Raw genomic sequence first — 17089 nt, 5'->3', positions numbered from 1 at the left:
AAAAAACAGGGTATGGTGCTGCCTGCTGAACCGAACACTTGTTGCAGGCCACGACATGGTGTTTCATCTTCTGATCGATGCCCAGCCAAAACAAATGGTGGCACACCAGCAGTTGTGTGTGAGAGATCTCCCAGTGACCCTCATGCAATAAGTGGAGGACCTCCCACTGCAGAGCCACTGGAATCATAACTTGAAGAGTAAACCTTTCCATCAATGGGAGAATAATGCCATGCAAGAGGGAGAGCCAATGGCACAGTGCGTAAAAATTCCAAAGCATATCCGGTGCCTGTCCTGATGAATAGTCGGGCCACCCATGTTGTATCGTGTACAAGCTGCCAGAGGAAAGGATCCCCCGCCACAGCAGAGTAATACAGGAACTAGTGCTGGTGAAGCTATCCACCATGTGCCTTGTGTCTCTGCACCCAGTTGAAAACAAAGCAGTTCCTTCTGCTTGAACATGAGGTCAGTGAAAAATCTCCCAAAAAACTGAGAACAGGAAACACTCTCACTTAACATGTTTATTAACACACAATTTGAAGAAAACTGATCTGGTGCTTGAATCAAAAAAGGAAACAAAAAGTCTTTTTGAATATTTAACAAAAAGTTAACTTCTTCTTAAAATGTCCAGGTTCAAAGAATGAAATTTGCGAGTTCCTAGCAGGATATTCAAACAACACTCAGAACAAAAGAAAACAGGCAAACTCACTACCATGGTGCATGTCTTGCAATGGTTCTGAGCTAAAGTCCGTTTCCAGCATGAGTTATGAAAAATTGTCTAAGTTTAATAGCCACCATTGAAGACATTTCCAAGTCTGAAAGTGTTATGCTGAGCAGGACCCATCCCCAGAAACCCAACATTGTAAGCAGATGGCAATGATGGTGAGCGGTGGGCAGGTTGGCAGCAGCTGTGGTGAGTTCAGAGATGAACATTAACCTCCAACAGGTGACTGAACTGCCGGTTGCAGCCAGACATGTTCTTAAATCCTGGCTGTGGATGACTGCAACTTTCTTAGTGGAGGTTTCTCTTGGTGGGTGCATACCTGCCAACTTTTGAACAAGGCTATCAGTAAAACTCAAGTGACAAAAAATCTATCGATTTTCAGTATACACTGGCTTGTTGATAATAATAATTCTTGTGGGCTATAAAATACAATAATTCATGCTTTAAATGGGATACTTCATTGAAATCACATCTACTTACATCATAGGCCAATGATTTGGAGATGAACCTAACAATCAAGAAGAAATCCACACCAAACAGCAGCATGCTTGGTGAATATTGGTTTGGAGCATATATAACAGGACGTCCTTGATAATTTCAGTAGACAGGCGATAATTGAAAAAGGCTTTACACAATAAAACTTGTTTAACGTAACACAGGCAAGAAATAATATAATACACACTGCAGATCACATGCTAGTTTGACTTTAAAGTCATAGTTGTGGCCTTTTTAGCTTCCTGCAAAAAGTCTTGACAAAATGTGGGGGACCAAAACTCCTGGTCTTCAAAACACAAATAGACTCCAGAGATGCAGTGGGTATGGGTGATCTGAACTCTATTCTGTTTTTCTTCACAAGGCTGAAAACACGTTCACATTCTGCGTTGCCATGGGACATGGTGAGAACAGAGAGCTTTACTCTAGAAACTCAGTTATACTTAGGAAGACCATCGGCTCCGTGAATTCTTGATATTTGTGTCCAACGGGAATCACTTGCAGCTTCTTGATTTGCAGCCAAAGTGTCATCTACCGGAAGAGCTGCAAGCTGCCTCTGAAGTGCATTCATCACTTCATCAGTAGTTTCATTCTCTCCATTGCATAACATGATACTGAACTTTTCCAAGAAAAAATGAATGGAAGAAAACTGAGCATCTGAAATTTTTTCTAACCTAAGAACTTGAGTATGCTTTAATACATCATACTAGAGTGAAACTTGCTGATGATGTAGTCACAGGCAGTGCAAAAGTAGTTTCTCACCGATGAAGTGAAAGGGATTTATCTGTATCCTGGAGATCACTCACTGTGTTTGAAGCCTGAATGATAATGGCTAATTCAACATCACTTCTTTGATTGTGAATCAGGTTGAACTCAGCTTCTTACAATTTTGGGCATAATAAACTTGGTGAACAATTGCTAATGGTTCTAATAAAAAGTGAACTTCGGGGGTAGAAGTCTGAAGGGCAACGTTGAATTTGTTAAATACAGGAGTAGTCACATGAAGGAAAGTGCAAAAGGCCTTGTTCAAGTTTGAGGACAAGAACAAAAACAATTTTTCCTCATGTGTTTTAGCAGAAGTCGTACTTTTTAGGAAGGGTTTGTCACATTTGGAAGAATATGCTATTGTTTTAGTAACAGAATCAAGAATTCTCTTCTTCTGATATTCTTTGGATCCACTTTGTTCAAGTATAGGTATTCTGAAAGATGTCAAGCTTGTGGAAATGTTTTGGGTACATAATATTACTTCATCCTTGAAAAAAGAAAGTAGCTGATCCCACTGGTCCAGTAGTCTATCCAAACTTCTGCCTGGAGATAACAACCTAGTACATACATCCTTTAGAATTTTCTTTGCCTCTTCAGTGTGAAAGTTCTGAAATTAGTGAAAGCGTTCTTTTTGTGTTACACTCTTCTCTAAGAAATATATCAATAAGTGTCTCATCCACTTTAAGTGCTAATCTTCCAGCACTTTTTTCAGCTGCTAGATTAATCACGTGGCAAATGCAGCCTATGAACTGGTTGAACGTCCTTCACAACTGCCAAAATCCCGTTTTTGCATCCTATCATAACAGGAGCATTGTCAGAGTAGAAAGCCACCCAGTTTTCAACTGCTACATTATGAGAATTCAGCTGTGATAACTTCAGGTTACCTACGTTTTTCCCTACTGAGTCACTGTCTAATGCTGGTACGGATAGCACAGTGCTCACTAATTCTTCCTGCAGTATACCATGGAATGTAACAACAGTACGATGCAACTCGATATTTGTATCATTGCTTCCATCCAATGCCAAAGAATATGGTCCATTCTGAAGGCATTTTACTCATATGATTCATTTTTTGCCATTTTATTAACAATGCTTGTCATTTTCATGTTTCCAGACTTGGCAAAAAATATGTTGATTTTCTTGTTACATTCCTTCTATTTAATATAACTTAGATTTTTACCGCACTTCATATGATTACTTAAATAATTTCTTCCACCTTGTGCAATATCACAACCACATATTGTGCAAAAGCCAAATTTTTCTCCCTTTCTTGATTTTATTATGCACAGAAAATCAGCAGGACATGATTCTTTAAATGTCTGGAAGTACTGTTTCTTATTGGATTTATTCATGAATCCTGCAGTCCAAGAACAAATTTCTCGATGTGTACAGAAACATCGAAAGGCACCTGGATCACTGCACATCACCTAAAATTACAACGTAAATGCCCAAGACAGTCAAATACTTCATTGAAACATGTCAAAGCACACAATGTCTTAAACCATTAAATGAACACAATGCCCACCTCGTGAACAAAAAATATGCACATGGTAAAAAACATACACATGTGGAACGAATGTAATTAGCCCACACGTGGCCAAAGAAAATGGGTTAAATCACAACAAGCGAACAGAGTGGAACAATTTACGGAGTGGATCCTGTCAACATGTGATTATCTCTCATTTAATTCTTTGTTGACTCCCTGGATTTTGATGATGGTTTCAACCTATCAGACATGGACTGTCACTTGCTACCTGTGCTCGTCTTTTGACAGAGTTTTGGAGATGTTTTACTGATCATGTATGGTTTGGATCAGATGCCCATCTGCCGGTTCTCCAATGGTTTTCCTGAAGAGTGATATGTTTTTATGCGCACTTGCACCTTGGGAGTTGTGGCACATGAAGTATTAGTTTTATATGACGTGAAGATATACCTCCAGGATGTGAAACCAGTCATCACACTGGGAAACAGCTATTGCGAATGTGGACTTTCACTCAGTTTAAGATAGACTATCTTTGACTTTAAACTGTTTGATTGTTCTTTACATTATGTACAAGTACTTTAGCTGTGGTTGCCTGACCTATAAAGTTATTTTAAGACTTAGCTGTGATGAACCAACTGTGAAGCTTAGTCACCCAAACTTGACACAGTTGCTGCTGCTGTTTACAACATTGGTATAATTCAACACGCGCAATGACCACATGTGAGTGCTTGTGGCGATAGGAGTAAAGCAAACTACACACCATCAAAAGAAACCGATACTTCTTCTTGCCAAAAACCTAACTGGCACAGTAAGTGATACAAATGAGGGGGTATCCATGATCCGTGTCGACAACCCAGAATACCGTGAAATGTAGGCAATGTTGCCACTTGTAAATGTCCCATTCTTCCATGGATTGATCTTTTGGAGGGGGGGGGGGGGGTGCAGTGGTGGGTGAACAACTGACACACCTGAGCCTGGGTCAACACAGCCAACAACCATTCCAACACAGCCATATGCACATGCTGTTGTCATAGAAGTGGCTGGAGTAAAGCCTCCCATGGAAGAGCCAAATGGCGAAAAATCACAGAATCCAAAACACACAAATATTTGGCCCTCAACATCACACTTGTGTTCTAACTAGGAACACAAGGAAACACAAGACCTTTGAAAAAGATACAATTTATTGGGCCATGGAGTGACATCAACAAGAATACGTGTCTGAAACACATTTAACAATTTTTTTTGGGGGGGGGTCTCAGCTTCATACCATTATGAAGAAACTATACATGTCAGGTGCTACTTGTCTAGTTCTGCACATGCATGATGGACCTGGTGATGGTTGTCAGTGACAAGGCTGCAGTTGGTGGCCACCTCGGGTAATTACAAGTGCACTGTTTGAATAGACGCTGTGACTTGTGTCTGTTGTGGGCAGTAGGTGTAGTAACTGGAAGGTTACTGCATTTGTAAACTGCTTAAGGTTGTCATGGTCCGGTTATACAAAATCAATTAGTGTCTATATTATTTGCTATTTATGTATACTTTTTACTAGTCATTTGACTTAAACTATCAGTAAAAGAATGACATGGTTTTGAAACTACACTCCTGGAAATGGAAAAAAGAACACATTGACACCGGTGTGTCAGACCCACCATACTTGCTCCGGACACTGAGAGAGGGCTGTACAAGCAATGATCACACGCACGGCACAGCGGACACACCAGGAACCGCGGTGTTGGCCGTCGAATGGCGCTAGCTGCGCAGCATTTGTGCACCGCCGCCGTCAGTGTCAGCCAGTTTGCCGTGGCATACGGAGCTCCATCGCAGTCTTTAACACTTGGTAGCATGCCGCGACAGCGTGGACGTGAACCGTATATGCAGTTGACGGACTTTGAGCGAGGGCGTATAGTGGGCATGCGGGAGGCCGGGTGGACGTACCGCCGAATTGCTCAACACGTGGGGCGTGAGGTCTCCACAGTACATCGATGTTGTCGCCAGTGGTCGGCGGAAGGTGCACGTGCCCGTCGACCTGGGACCGGACCGCAGCGACGCACGGATGCACGCCAAGACCGTAGGATCCTACGCAGTGCCGTAGGGGACCGCACTGCCACTTCCCAGCAAATTAGGGACACTGTTGCTCCTGGGGTATCGGCGAGGACCATTCGCAACCGTCTCCATGAAGCTGGGCTACGGTCCCGCACACCGTTAGGCCGTCTTCCGCTCACGCCCCGACATCGTGCAGCCCGCCTCCAGTGGTGTCGCGACAGGCGTGAATGGAGGGACGAATGGAGACGTGTCGTCTTCAGCGATGAGAGTCGCTTCTGCCTTGGTGCCAATGATGGTCGTATGCGTGTTTGGCGCCGTGCAGGTGAGCGCCACAATCAGGACTGCATACGACCGAGGCACACAGGGCCAACACCCGGCATCATGGTGTGGGGAGCGATCTCCTACACTGGCCGTACACCAATGGTGATCGTCGAGGGGACACTGAATAGTGCACGGTACATCCAAACCGTCATCGAACCCATCGTTCTACCATTCCTAGACCGGCAAGGGAACTTGCTGTTCCAACAGGACAATGCACGTCCGCATGTATCCCGTGCCACCCAACGTGCTCTAGAAGGTGTAAGTCAACTACCCTGGCCAGCAAGATCTCCGGATCTGTCCCCCATTGAGCATGTTTGGGACTGGATGAAGCGTCGTCTCACGCGGTCTGCACGTCCAGCACGAACGCTGGTCCAACTGAGGTGCCAGGTGGAAATGGCATGGCAAGCCGTTCCACAGGACTACATCCAGCATGTCTACGATCGTCTCCATGGGAGAATAGCAGCCTGCATTGCTGCGAAAGGTGGATATACACTGTACTAGTGCCGACATTGTGCATGCTCTGTTACCTGTGTCTATGTGCCTGTGGTTCTGTCAGTGTGATCATGTGATGTATCCGACTCCAGGAATGTGTCAATAAAGTTTCCCCTTCCTGGGACAATGAATTCACGGTGTTCTTATTTCAATTTCCAGGCGTGTATATCTTTGCTTTCTTATAGTATAATAATAATAAAAACAAGACTCAGATAACATAAACACCACCATGTCGTCGTCATCGTCATCTTCAGCCTGAAGATTGGTTTGACGTATTTCTCCACACAAGTCTGTTGTGTGCAAGCCTCCTCATTTTTGAATAATTATTGCTGTCTACATCAAACCGAACTAGCTTACTTTGTTCATCCCTCGGTCTCCCTCTCCCTAATCCATCCATTAACAAACTGATGATTCCTTGATGCCTCAGGAAGTGTCCTATCGACTGACATCTGGGTCATTCCATGTCAGTTCAACCAATTTGAGAAAATGTTCCAGCTGATAGTCTCAGATTTGACTGAAATTCAGTACACTAATTCTACCATGTGTGGAACACTCGCATACAAAGTATTAGTTTCTCCTGCCAATTAGTTCCAGAATTATGACTTGTGAAAGAAGGTGGCGTGACCTGGAAATTGCAACCCGCATCTGGAAATCTATCTTCAGACCCAACTTAAGGTCTTAATAACTTTGGAACTATTCCACACAGTCCAGTGAAATTTTTACAACCCAGTAACATACACTTAGTGAACACACTCTATGAATGAAAACACCAACAACATATTTCTGAGGGAAAGTAAAAAATTCCAAAATGTGGTTTAAAAAATGTAATATGTTAAAGGTACATATTGTAGGTGCCCTCTATGCCAAATATAATTCACTCAAAAAGGGTATAAATTTTGTTGTGGTAAGCTTAATGTGGCCTAAACACACACAGAATTCATCTTGCCCATATCAGTCACACAAACAGAGTTACATGCACATGAATATACAAAAATTTGAAAAATTACCTGAAAAACATGGATTTTTGAAGTGTGGTAGTACAAAAGGGACAAGTGATATCCAAGCCAAATTTCAAACATTGCATAAGTAGACCATAATATCATATGTGGCAAAATTTCAACTTGTTATTGCAAGGCATTTGTGTGCAATAAAAGTTGTCAGAGATGTGTTTGGTTACATTTCTTTTAACACGATTTAGCAAGTAATAGTGATGGTGCAGACAGCTTGTTTCAGATGAAGCTGCAGCAATTGTTGGGAACCATTAGCCAACAGAAAGTGAAACAATGGTAGTTTTCAGGGACAGAATGAGTCATTGTTTGGCAGGAACAACAAAGGAAACAAGCAACAATTACAAGCTACTCATGTTTTTAAGATTCTAGTTCAGACTGGTCAGTACTGCTGTGGAAAGTCAGTACGGAGGCAGAAGAGTGTACTAGTGGTGCTTTTGTTCAAACAAGTTGCAGTATTGGTAGAACACAAGCATCTGAATGTCATAAAACAACATATGGAACAAAATGTGGCATTCGCTTTGTACTGTATGATCTGGATGAATCGGACCAAGATTTGTTGCTATGGAGATCCGGGATACACCCTGTGGGCACAAGAAGTACAGTTCCAGGAAACTTTAGTGTTTGTTATCATCATATGAAAGTGTTTCTGGATAAGTATTCTTTCCTACGAAAAAGTTGTTTTGATCCATTTTGGATTCATAAGAAGACAGTGAAGTGTAGCTTCAGAGAAATTGATATAAAATCAGTATTGAAAGTGAATCAGTGCATGGGACTTAACATGAAACCAGGACAAAAGTTATGTTCCAGGTGTGTTACACTGCTAAAAAATGAAGAATATTCTGATAATTTACATGACAGTGACGAAGAGTATCAGCCACCTACAACCACAGAATACTTCAGTGACTGCTCTTGATTTGTCTCCCATGAGGACACAAATTTGGGAAAAGAGACAGGCCCGGCTATGGTAGAAGAAAACTACAAGAAGCTCAAATGGAATTAAAACACAAAATAGCTGACACATTAATGGTGGGAGAGGAAGCACTATCTACTCCAAAGGAACAGAAATCATGCCAGAAATGCTCTGATTTGGACAAAATTGTGCATGATTTGAAAGAAAAATGTGCCATATCCACGCGCCAGAAAAAAGTAGCTATTCTTACCCTTGAACCTTCCAGCTGGTCTATTGACTACACTGCAAAGGAATTCAATATTTCTACATATATGGTAAAGCAAGCTAGGAAAATAAAAGCAACCCAAGGAGTGCTTCCACAACTTCAGCAGGCTCAGGGTAAGCAATTTAGTTCAAAAATAAATGTGCTAGTGTCGGAGTTTATGAAAATAATGACTAGAACCGAATAATCCCTGGAAAAAAAGACTATGTAATGGTGAAAATGGGAAATTACATGTACAGATGCAAAAAAGACTGTTGCTATGCTACATATCAGAACTATATGTAGAATTCAAGGAAAAGTATCCCAGTACCAAAGTAGGTTTATCATCTTTTTTCAATCTTCGGCCAAAATGGGTTGTGCCTGTAAGTGCAAGGGGCACACACAATGTTTGTGTATGTGAGACCCATCAAAATGCTAAGCTGATGTTTGCTGCTATAAAGGATTCTGGTCTGGATTACAAAGGTGCAATGAAGCTGCTAGTGTGTGACATCAGTTCCTACCAGTGCATGATACACAGGTATGAAAAGTTTCCTGGTAAGGCAAATCTTGCAGAACACATGAATAACAAACTGTATGGTGAACTACTTATGGATGATGATGAACTTGTTTCTTATAAACAATGGACACACATGGATTGCACAAAGTACAGTGGAAGATTTAGTTGAAATGTGTTGTCAAAAAACGGACAAACTGACCACACACAGTTTCACAGCAACAGCACAATCGACTTATCTCCAATTTTGTAAGGATAATTTGAAACGAGATGAAATTATAGTAATACTAGACTTTTCAGAAAATTATGCAGTTATAGTTCAAGATGCCATCCAAGGAAATCATTGGGACAACAGTCGAGCAACTCTCCAGCCGTTTGTGATTTACTATAGAGGCGAATCAGTTGATGTGTCTGTCATGAACGTGTGCGTTTTTAGTGACTGTTTAATTCATGATGCCATTGCAGTTCATGCCCACATTCGCACTGCTATGGCATATGTGAAAAACAAGCTGCCTCATATACATTTTGCGAAATACTTCTGTGATGGGGCAGCTAGTCAGTACAAAAACTGTAAAAATCTCAAAAATTATGCATGCATTACCATGATTTTCAGATTCACACAGAATGGAATTTTTTCGTAACAAGTCATGGTAAAAATCTTTGTGATGGTAGTGGCATCACGAGCTAGTCTGCAGCAACCTACAGAAGGTCACATTCTAACACCTCTTCAGTTATTTACCTGGGTACAGAAAAATATCTCTGGCATACAATCATTCTGTGTTTCGAAAGATGAGGTGAAATCAGTCAAAGAGTTGCTAAAAAGCAGACTAGAACACGTTAAAACTGTTGCAGGCACAAGGAGCCATCATCACTTCTCTCCAGCGGACTCTGATAATGTGCAGATGAGCAGACTGTCCGGTTATAACTATAGGTTCATGCACAACATGTGTCTTCACAGTGTGTCTGACTCAGAATTCAGAAGCAAAAGCATCAAGACACAACCATATTTCTATGTTATTGCTGTTTGTGATGACAAATGGTACTTAGGATGTGTTGCAGAGTGCTGTGAAGCAGAAGGTGATGTATTTGTGAACTTCATGGCACCAGCAGGACCAGCAAGATCATTTGATTGGCCACGTTTGGCAGACAGGTGTTTGATTTCTTTTGAACATATTCTTATGACAGTTCCAGTCCCAGTTCCTACCACAGTATCAGGAAGACAGTACAATTTGCCACTCAATGTACAGAGTACAGTAGCTAAAGTGTGGGAGAACTTCTGTTCGAAGCACAATCGACTGGTTTTTAGCAGTTAAGGTGCAGTAAACATTAATGATAGGTTGTGTTAATCTGTCTATATGTTGTTGCTTAGTGTTTAAACAGGATAAGAAGAGGCAGAACAGTTTACAATATGTTTTTACAAAATTGTATTGCGGAACAATGGCCACATCACCAAATACATCTGTCAACTTCCATTGTACACATATGTCTTGCAATAACATGCTGAAAGTTTGAGATATATATCATTATGGTCCACTTATGCAATGTGTGAAATTTGGCTTGGATACTTGTCCCTTTTGTGCTACCACACTTCAAAAATCCATGTTTTTCAGGTAATTTTTCAAATTTTTGTATTTTCATGTGCATGTAACTCAGTTTTTGTGACTGATATGGGCATGATGAGTTCTGTGTGTATTTAAGCCACATTAAGCTCACCACAAAAAGATTTATACCCTTTTTGAGTGAATTATATATGGCATAGAGGGCACCTACAATATGTACCTTTTAACATATTACAATTTTTTAATCACACTTCGGAATTTTTTATTTTCCCTCAGAAATATGTTGTTGGTGTTTTGATTCATGGAGTGTATTCTCTAAATGGGTGTTACTGGGTTGTAAAAATTTCACTGGACTGTGTGGAATAGTTCCAAAGTTATTAAGACCTGAAGTTGGGTCTGAAGATAGATTGCCAGATGCGGGTTGAAATTTCTGGGTCACGTCACCTTCTTTCACAAGTCATAATTCTGGAACTAATTGGCAGGGGAAACTAATACTTTGTATGCGAGTGTTCCACACATGGTAGAATTAGTGTACTGAATTTTAGTCAAATCTGAGACTATGAGCTGGAGCCCGTGGTTGAACTGACATCTTTCTTTAGACAGGTTGTACCATAAATTTCGTTTTATATCCTATGTATGTTGATCATTAACAGTGCCACACTAGGAAGAAAGCTGTTGCCATATACAAAAATAGTTAATATTGTAAATTTGATGAAACACAAATTTCATTTGGATTGCTCCTTTGAAATAATCAATCAGTATTACCATTTAAAACACTGAGGGAAAGAAGACAAAGGCTTTAAAAACTGTATTAACTGGAAAAAATACTGAATATTTTGATGTATCATCATCATCAGCCATTTGACATCCGCTGACAGATGAAGGCCACCAGTAAGCTTTTCCAAGCTTTGTAGCCTTTAGCTGTATCCATCCATGCTGCTACTCAGCTTTTTCTAATGTCATCCACCCACCTCCCCTTAGGTCATCATCTCGCTGTTTTTATGTCTTTGTATCTATCAAAGAACATCTTCAGTCCATCTAACTTCTGTCTGTCTTCATGTCCCATCTGCATTAATTTCATTTTCATTACAGACATAAATACATATCCAACTACTGTCTGTTCCTTAATCCATTTGCTTGGTTCCCTGCTTTTTCCTAGCAATCCCCAGCATGCCTCAGTCCAGTATTGAGATGCAGCACTCCATTATTCCCTGTGGAGACCTCAGCTTGTAAGTGGTCTTCATGTTCAAAATCTAAGTTTCATTGTCACAAGTCAAAACTGGTAATACACTCCAATTATAAGCTCTCCCTTAGGAGCTATTGGAAGATTTCTTTTGAAAACCCAGTGTACTTCCATATAAGTAAGTGTAGGCCATTTTTGTCCACGTGTTTCTTTCGTATGGTGTGTGTCTGGCTGTTGTTCTGTACTGCCCTAAACACATAATCTCATCAACTTGTGCTGTGACTTCATTGTTTATTTGTACTGTTTCCCTTTCCTATTTATTATGTGTTATTTTAGTCTTATTTCTTATTTGTTTCAGGCCTACTTTCAAACTTTCTCCATTGAGTACTTCAATTTTTTATTGACATTTATCTGTACAAGTGGCATATAATACAGTGTTGTCACACAAACAAAAGTTGTTCGGATATTGCCATTAACACACATCATGACTTCATTTCTCCCAGTTCAAAAATCTGAAAATTTTTCTATAGCTGCTAAGGTATTTTTGATGAAATCATCATGCCTGATTCCTGTTTCAGTTTGAAGTTTCCCACTGCTTTGATGAGGTCTCCTGGAAGTCGTGCCACAGATTTTTATATTGTTCACTATACTAATATATTTATTCATGACTTTGATTCTCTGGTGCTGTTATTACAAATTTGTAGACTCTAGTCAAATTCTAACACACAGCCAATTAGTTCTAGATGGCCATATTTCATATTCATTGCTCTGCTCTGTAATTTTAGTCACAACTGGTTTCTGTTTTGTCTTCTTCGTAATCTTATTTTTTCGAATAGTGTGCTGTTATGTGCTGAATTTTGGTACTCAGCCTACCGAAATAAAATTATCCCTAATATCTTTGTGCTTTCCTGTTTAGAAGTACGCAGACTAATTTGAAATATTTAACTGATATAATACTATTGCTATTTTTTTCTTATTTTCAGAGTACCATCAAGACCAAGTTTTGACAGATCAGCAAAGCCTCTGAGTTTGCTGAGTCCATCAATACACAGCAAACCAGGGCTAAGAGATGTTGTCATACCTTCTAAGCTTATGGGCAAATTCATGGCATTAGCTCAACGGAATACAGAACGTAATGTTGAGACATGTGGTATTTTGGCTGGCAAATTGGTAAGTTCAAATTATATGTATATAAGAAAGAGATAGGAGTTTATGTAAACAATAACTGTAACTGATGAATGTTGAGAACAGTTAAGTTTACTATGTGCTCCTTTTGTTGAATTGGAGATTTCTTTTTACTGTTGTCTATTGTTTGAATGTATGTGGAAATCATGTTGTAATTACAGTTTCACTCCATTAAAAAACAATGACCTGATTTAAAAACTTCATATTTATTGACAGAAACACACTAGAAAACAGAGACAAATTATGAAGCGCTTACGAAGTCTTAGAACTTTTAGTTATGATATTACAAATGCTCTCTTTGTCTACCTCCAACAGCACAGACAACATATGGATGATAAGTGAATTCGTCATACAGTGTATGTAATCTATTTGTGTTGACAGAAGTCTCTGCTACTCTTATCCTGTTTGTCAGCTCATCTATGCTTTGTGGTAAAGGGGGGATGAAAGCACTTTTCTTCACATATCCCCACACTAAAAAATTGCACTGGGTCATGTCTGGAGATCCTAGAGGCCAAGAATGTAGAACAGTGTCTCGGGGTCCCGTGCACCTTATTCAGCATTTAGGCAGCGTGTTGTTGAATTGTCATACAATATCGTGCAAATGCTGAGGAGTTCCAGCCTCTTGGAATATGAAGCCATTGAGAGACCTTTTCAAGTTCTGGTAAAAGCCAAGTCTGATGTTCACTTTAGTGAGTCTCTTTCATGCTCAACAATTGCATGAGGGTTCTTAAGTCCTCATATGTATGTTGGTTCACTTTGCTGCTATTATGAAACATAACTTCATCACTGAAAACTAACTGTGATAAAATCTATCTTCTTCCATGTCTTCCAGACTAACAAAGCTGAAGTCAACACATTTCCTTTTATCATCAACCCAAAGAGCTTGCAGTAGTTGTAGTCTGTATGATTTGTAGACCAAATGTTGCCTTAGCACTTGTTGTATGAGGCATTGCAGGTTCGCTACTCCTGCAGCAAGTAGACTTTCATGGCCTCTGCAAAAACATTTATCGAATTCCTTCCACCATTTCATTAGAAGTACTACATGGTCAGTAACACATTGACAGATTGGAGAATGTGAAATGGTACTCACCGGGTTTTGTCATTGCAAATCTTCAGTGGCACATGATAAAATGTAGTCCCGCAGTCTCAAATTTCTGTAATGGTGGTCTCTCAGTTCACTAACAGACACAACACCATTGTTTGAGATATTTCACTATTATTTGGCAATGACTAGCTCACAATAGAGCTTTTCATAGTCCTAAAAATTGGTCAGCAAGAAAAATCATCAGTAATACTCATCTGATCAGTCCACTTTCCTTCACACTAATACTTCTAAACAGAGTTGGTTACTGCCCATAGTAGGTTCTAAACACTGGTAATTTGTCCAAAATAAATTTCCGTATCGAAGTTGGACAACAGCTGTGACAGCAGCCTCTTTGTAAGACTTTTTGTAAGGTCACTTTCTTTTCTGTCTCTCTAGTAAAAATTTTGCACCTGTTTTTAAACTAACTTTCCAATGAACCATAGACTTGAAATTTTAAAAATAGCGCGAAACTGGATGAGAATGCAATATTAACTCACTTTCTTGTCTGTCTAATCCACCTAGCTCCCATGGGCATTGGGCGGGGATGGAGGTGAAAAGGTTTTCACTTTTGAGTTACTTATTTGAACTTTGATATTCTGCCAGCTGTTTCCATTGTCCTTTTTCCTCTTGTAGTTGTCCTCCTGTCCACGTTCAGCTAATTGCTGTTGACAGTCTCTGGCCGGTTGGCCAGCCTCTGCTCGTTCTCTGAGTCATTTCGGAACCTTCTCAAATTCTTGTCACAGTAGTTTCTAACAATAAAAATTGGTTGAAAAATTGTACACACAGAAGACTAAAAATCAGAAAATCATTATTTAAATAAAAATAACTTATAATGTTTTGGAAAAAAAAGAAGAAAAAAAAACCTATCGGATGTTGTGTTCAAATGGCGAAATTTTGGATGTCATATGGAATTTAACGATGTATTTATACTGTTTGTAGATTGCTGTCTGTCGGCTATATATGTATGTTATGTTCTGGACATGAGTAAATAAATAAATAAAATTTTTTTAATGTAACATATTAAATTGGATGTTGTTGTTGTTGTGGTCTTCAGTCCTGAGACTGGTTTGATGCAGCTCTCCATGCTACTCTATCCTGTGCAAGCTTCTTCATCTCCCAGTACCTACTGCAACCTACATCCTTCTGAATCTGCTTAGTGTATTGATCTCTTGGTCTCCCTCTACGATTTTTACCCTCCACGCTGCCCTCCAATGCCAAATTTGTGATCCCTTGATGCCTCAAAACATGTCCTACCAACCGATCCCTTCTTCTAGTCAAGTTGTGCCACAAACTTCTCTTCTCCCCAGTCCTATTCAATACCTCCTCATTAGTTACGTGATCTATCCACCTTAACTTCAGCACTCTTCTGTAGCACCACATTTCGAAAGCTTCTATTCTCTTCTTGTCCAAACCGGTTATCGTCCATGTTTCACTTCCATACATGGCTACACTCCATACAAATACTTTCAGAAACGACTTCCTGACACTTAAATCTATACTTGATGTTAACAAATGTCTCTTCTTCAGAAACGATTTCCTTGCCATTGCCAGTCTACATTTTATATCCTCTCTACTTCGACCATCATCAGTTATTTTACTCCCTAAATAGCAAAACTCCTTTACTACTTTAAGTGTCTCATTTCCTAATCTAATCCCCTCAGCATCACCCGATTTAATTTGACTACATTCCATTATCCTCGTTTTGCTTTTGTTGATGTTCATCTTATATCCTCCTTTCAAGACACTGTCCATTCCGTTCAACTGCTCTTCCAAGTCCTTTGCTGTCTCTGACAGAAATACAATGTCATCGGCGAACCTCAAAGTTTTTACTTCTTCTCCATGGATTTTAATACCTACTCCGAATTTTTCTTTTGTTTCCTTTACTGCTTGCTCAATATACAGATTGAATAACATCGGGGAGAGGCTACAACCCTGTCTCACTCCTTTCCCAACCACTGCTTCCCTTTCATGCCCCTCGACTCTTATAACTGCCATCTGGTTTCTGTACAAATTGTAAATAGCCTTTCACTCCCTGTATTTTACCCCTGCCACCTTCAGAATTTGAAATAGAGTATTCCAGTTAACATTATCAAAAGCTTTCTCTAAGTCTACAAATGCTAGAAACGTAGGTTTGCCTTTTCTTAATCTTTCTTCTAAGATAAGTCGTAAGGTTAGTATTGCCTCACGTGTTCCAACATTTCTACGGAATCCAAACTGATCTTCCCCGAGGTCCGCTTCTGTCAGTTTTTCCATTCGTCTGTAAAGAATTCGCGTTAGTATTTTGCATCTGTGGTGTATTAAACTGATAGTTCGGTAATTTTCACATCTGTCAACACCTGCTTTCTTTGTGATTGGAATTATTATATTCTTCTTGAAGTCTGTGGGTATTTCGCCTGTCTCATACATCTTGCTCACCAGATGGTAGAGTTTTGTCATGACTGGCTCTCCCAAGGCCATCAGTAGTTCTAATGGAATGTTGTCTACTCCCGGGGCCTTGTTTCGACTCGGGTCTTTCAGTGCTCTGTCAAACTCTTCACGCAGTATCTTATCTCCCATTTCATCTTCATCTACATCCTCTTCCATTTCCATAATATTGTCCTCAAGTACATCGCCCTTGTATAAACCCTCTATATACTCCTTCCACCTTTCTGCCTTCCCTTCTTTGCTTAGAAATGGGTTGCCATCTGAGCTTTTGATATTCATACAAGTGGTTCTCTTCTCTCCAAAGGTCTCTTTAATTTTCCTGTGGGCAGTATCTATCTTACCCCTAGTGAGACAAGCCTCTACATCCTTACATTTGTCCTCTAGCCATCCCTGCTTAGCCATTTTGCACTTCCTGTCGATCTCATTTTTGAGACGTTTGTATTCCTTTTTGCCTGCTTCATTTACTGCATTTTTATATTTTCTCCTTTCATCAATTAAATTCAATATTTCTTCTGTTACCCAAGGATTTCTATTAGCCCTCGTCTTTTTACCTACTTGATCCTCTGCTGCCTTCACTACTTCATCCCTCAGAGCTACCCATTCTTCTTCTACTGTATTTCTTTCCCCCATTCCTGTCAATTGTTCCCTTATGCTCTCCCTGA

General features: G+C 40.0%; 1 protein-coding gene across 2 annotated transcripts in view; it reads left to right on the top strand.

Annotated features, from left to right (window-relative positions):
- Nucleotides 1-17089, top strand: part of LOC126241855 (STAM-binding protein-like A) — a 62856-nt gene that overhangs the window by 12666 nt on the left and 33101 nt on the right. For both annotated transcript variants that reach the window (XM_049948042.1, XM_049948041.1), the window contains one exon: nt 12718-12904. In XM_049948042.1, the coding sequence (XP_049803999.1) occupies nt 12718-12904 (187 nt within the window). The remainder of the gene's footprint in view (nt 1-12717; nt 12905-17089) is intronic.

The sequence above is a fragment of the Schistocerca nitens genome, chromosome 1 (genome assembly GCF_023898315.1).
Source record: "Schistocerca nitens isolate TAMUIC-IGC-003100 chromosome 1, iqSchNite1.1, whole genome shotgun sequence".
Classification (NCBI taxonomy): Eukaryota; Metazoa; Arthropoda; class Insecta; order Orthoptera; family Acrididae; genus Schistocerca; species Schistocerca nitens.
This window is presented reverse-complemented; position numbering and strand designations above follow the sequence as displayed.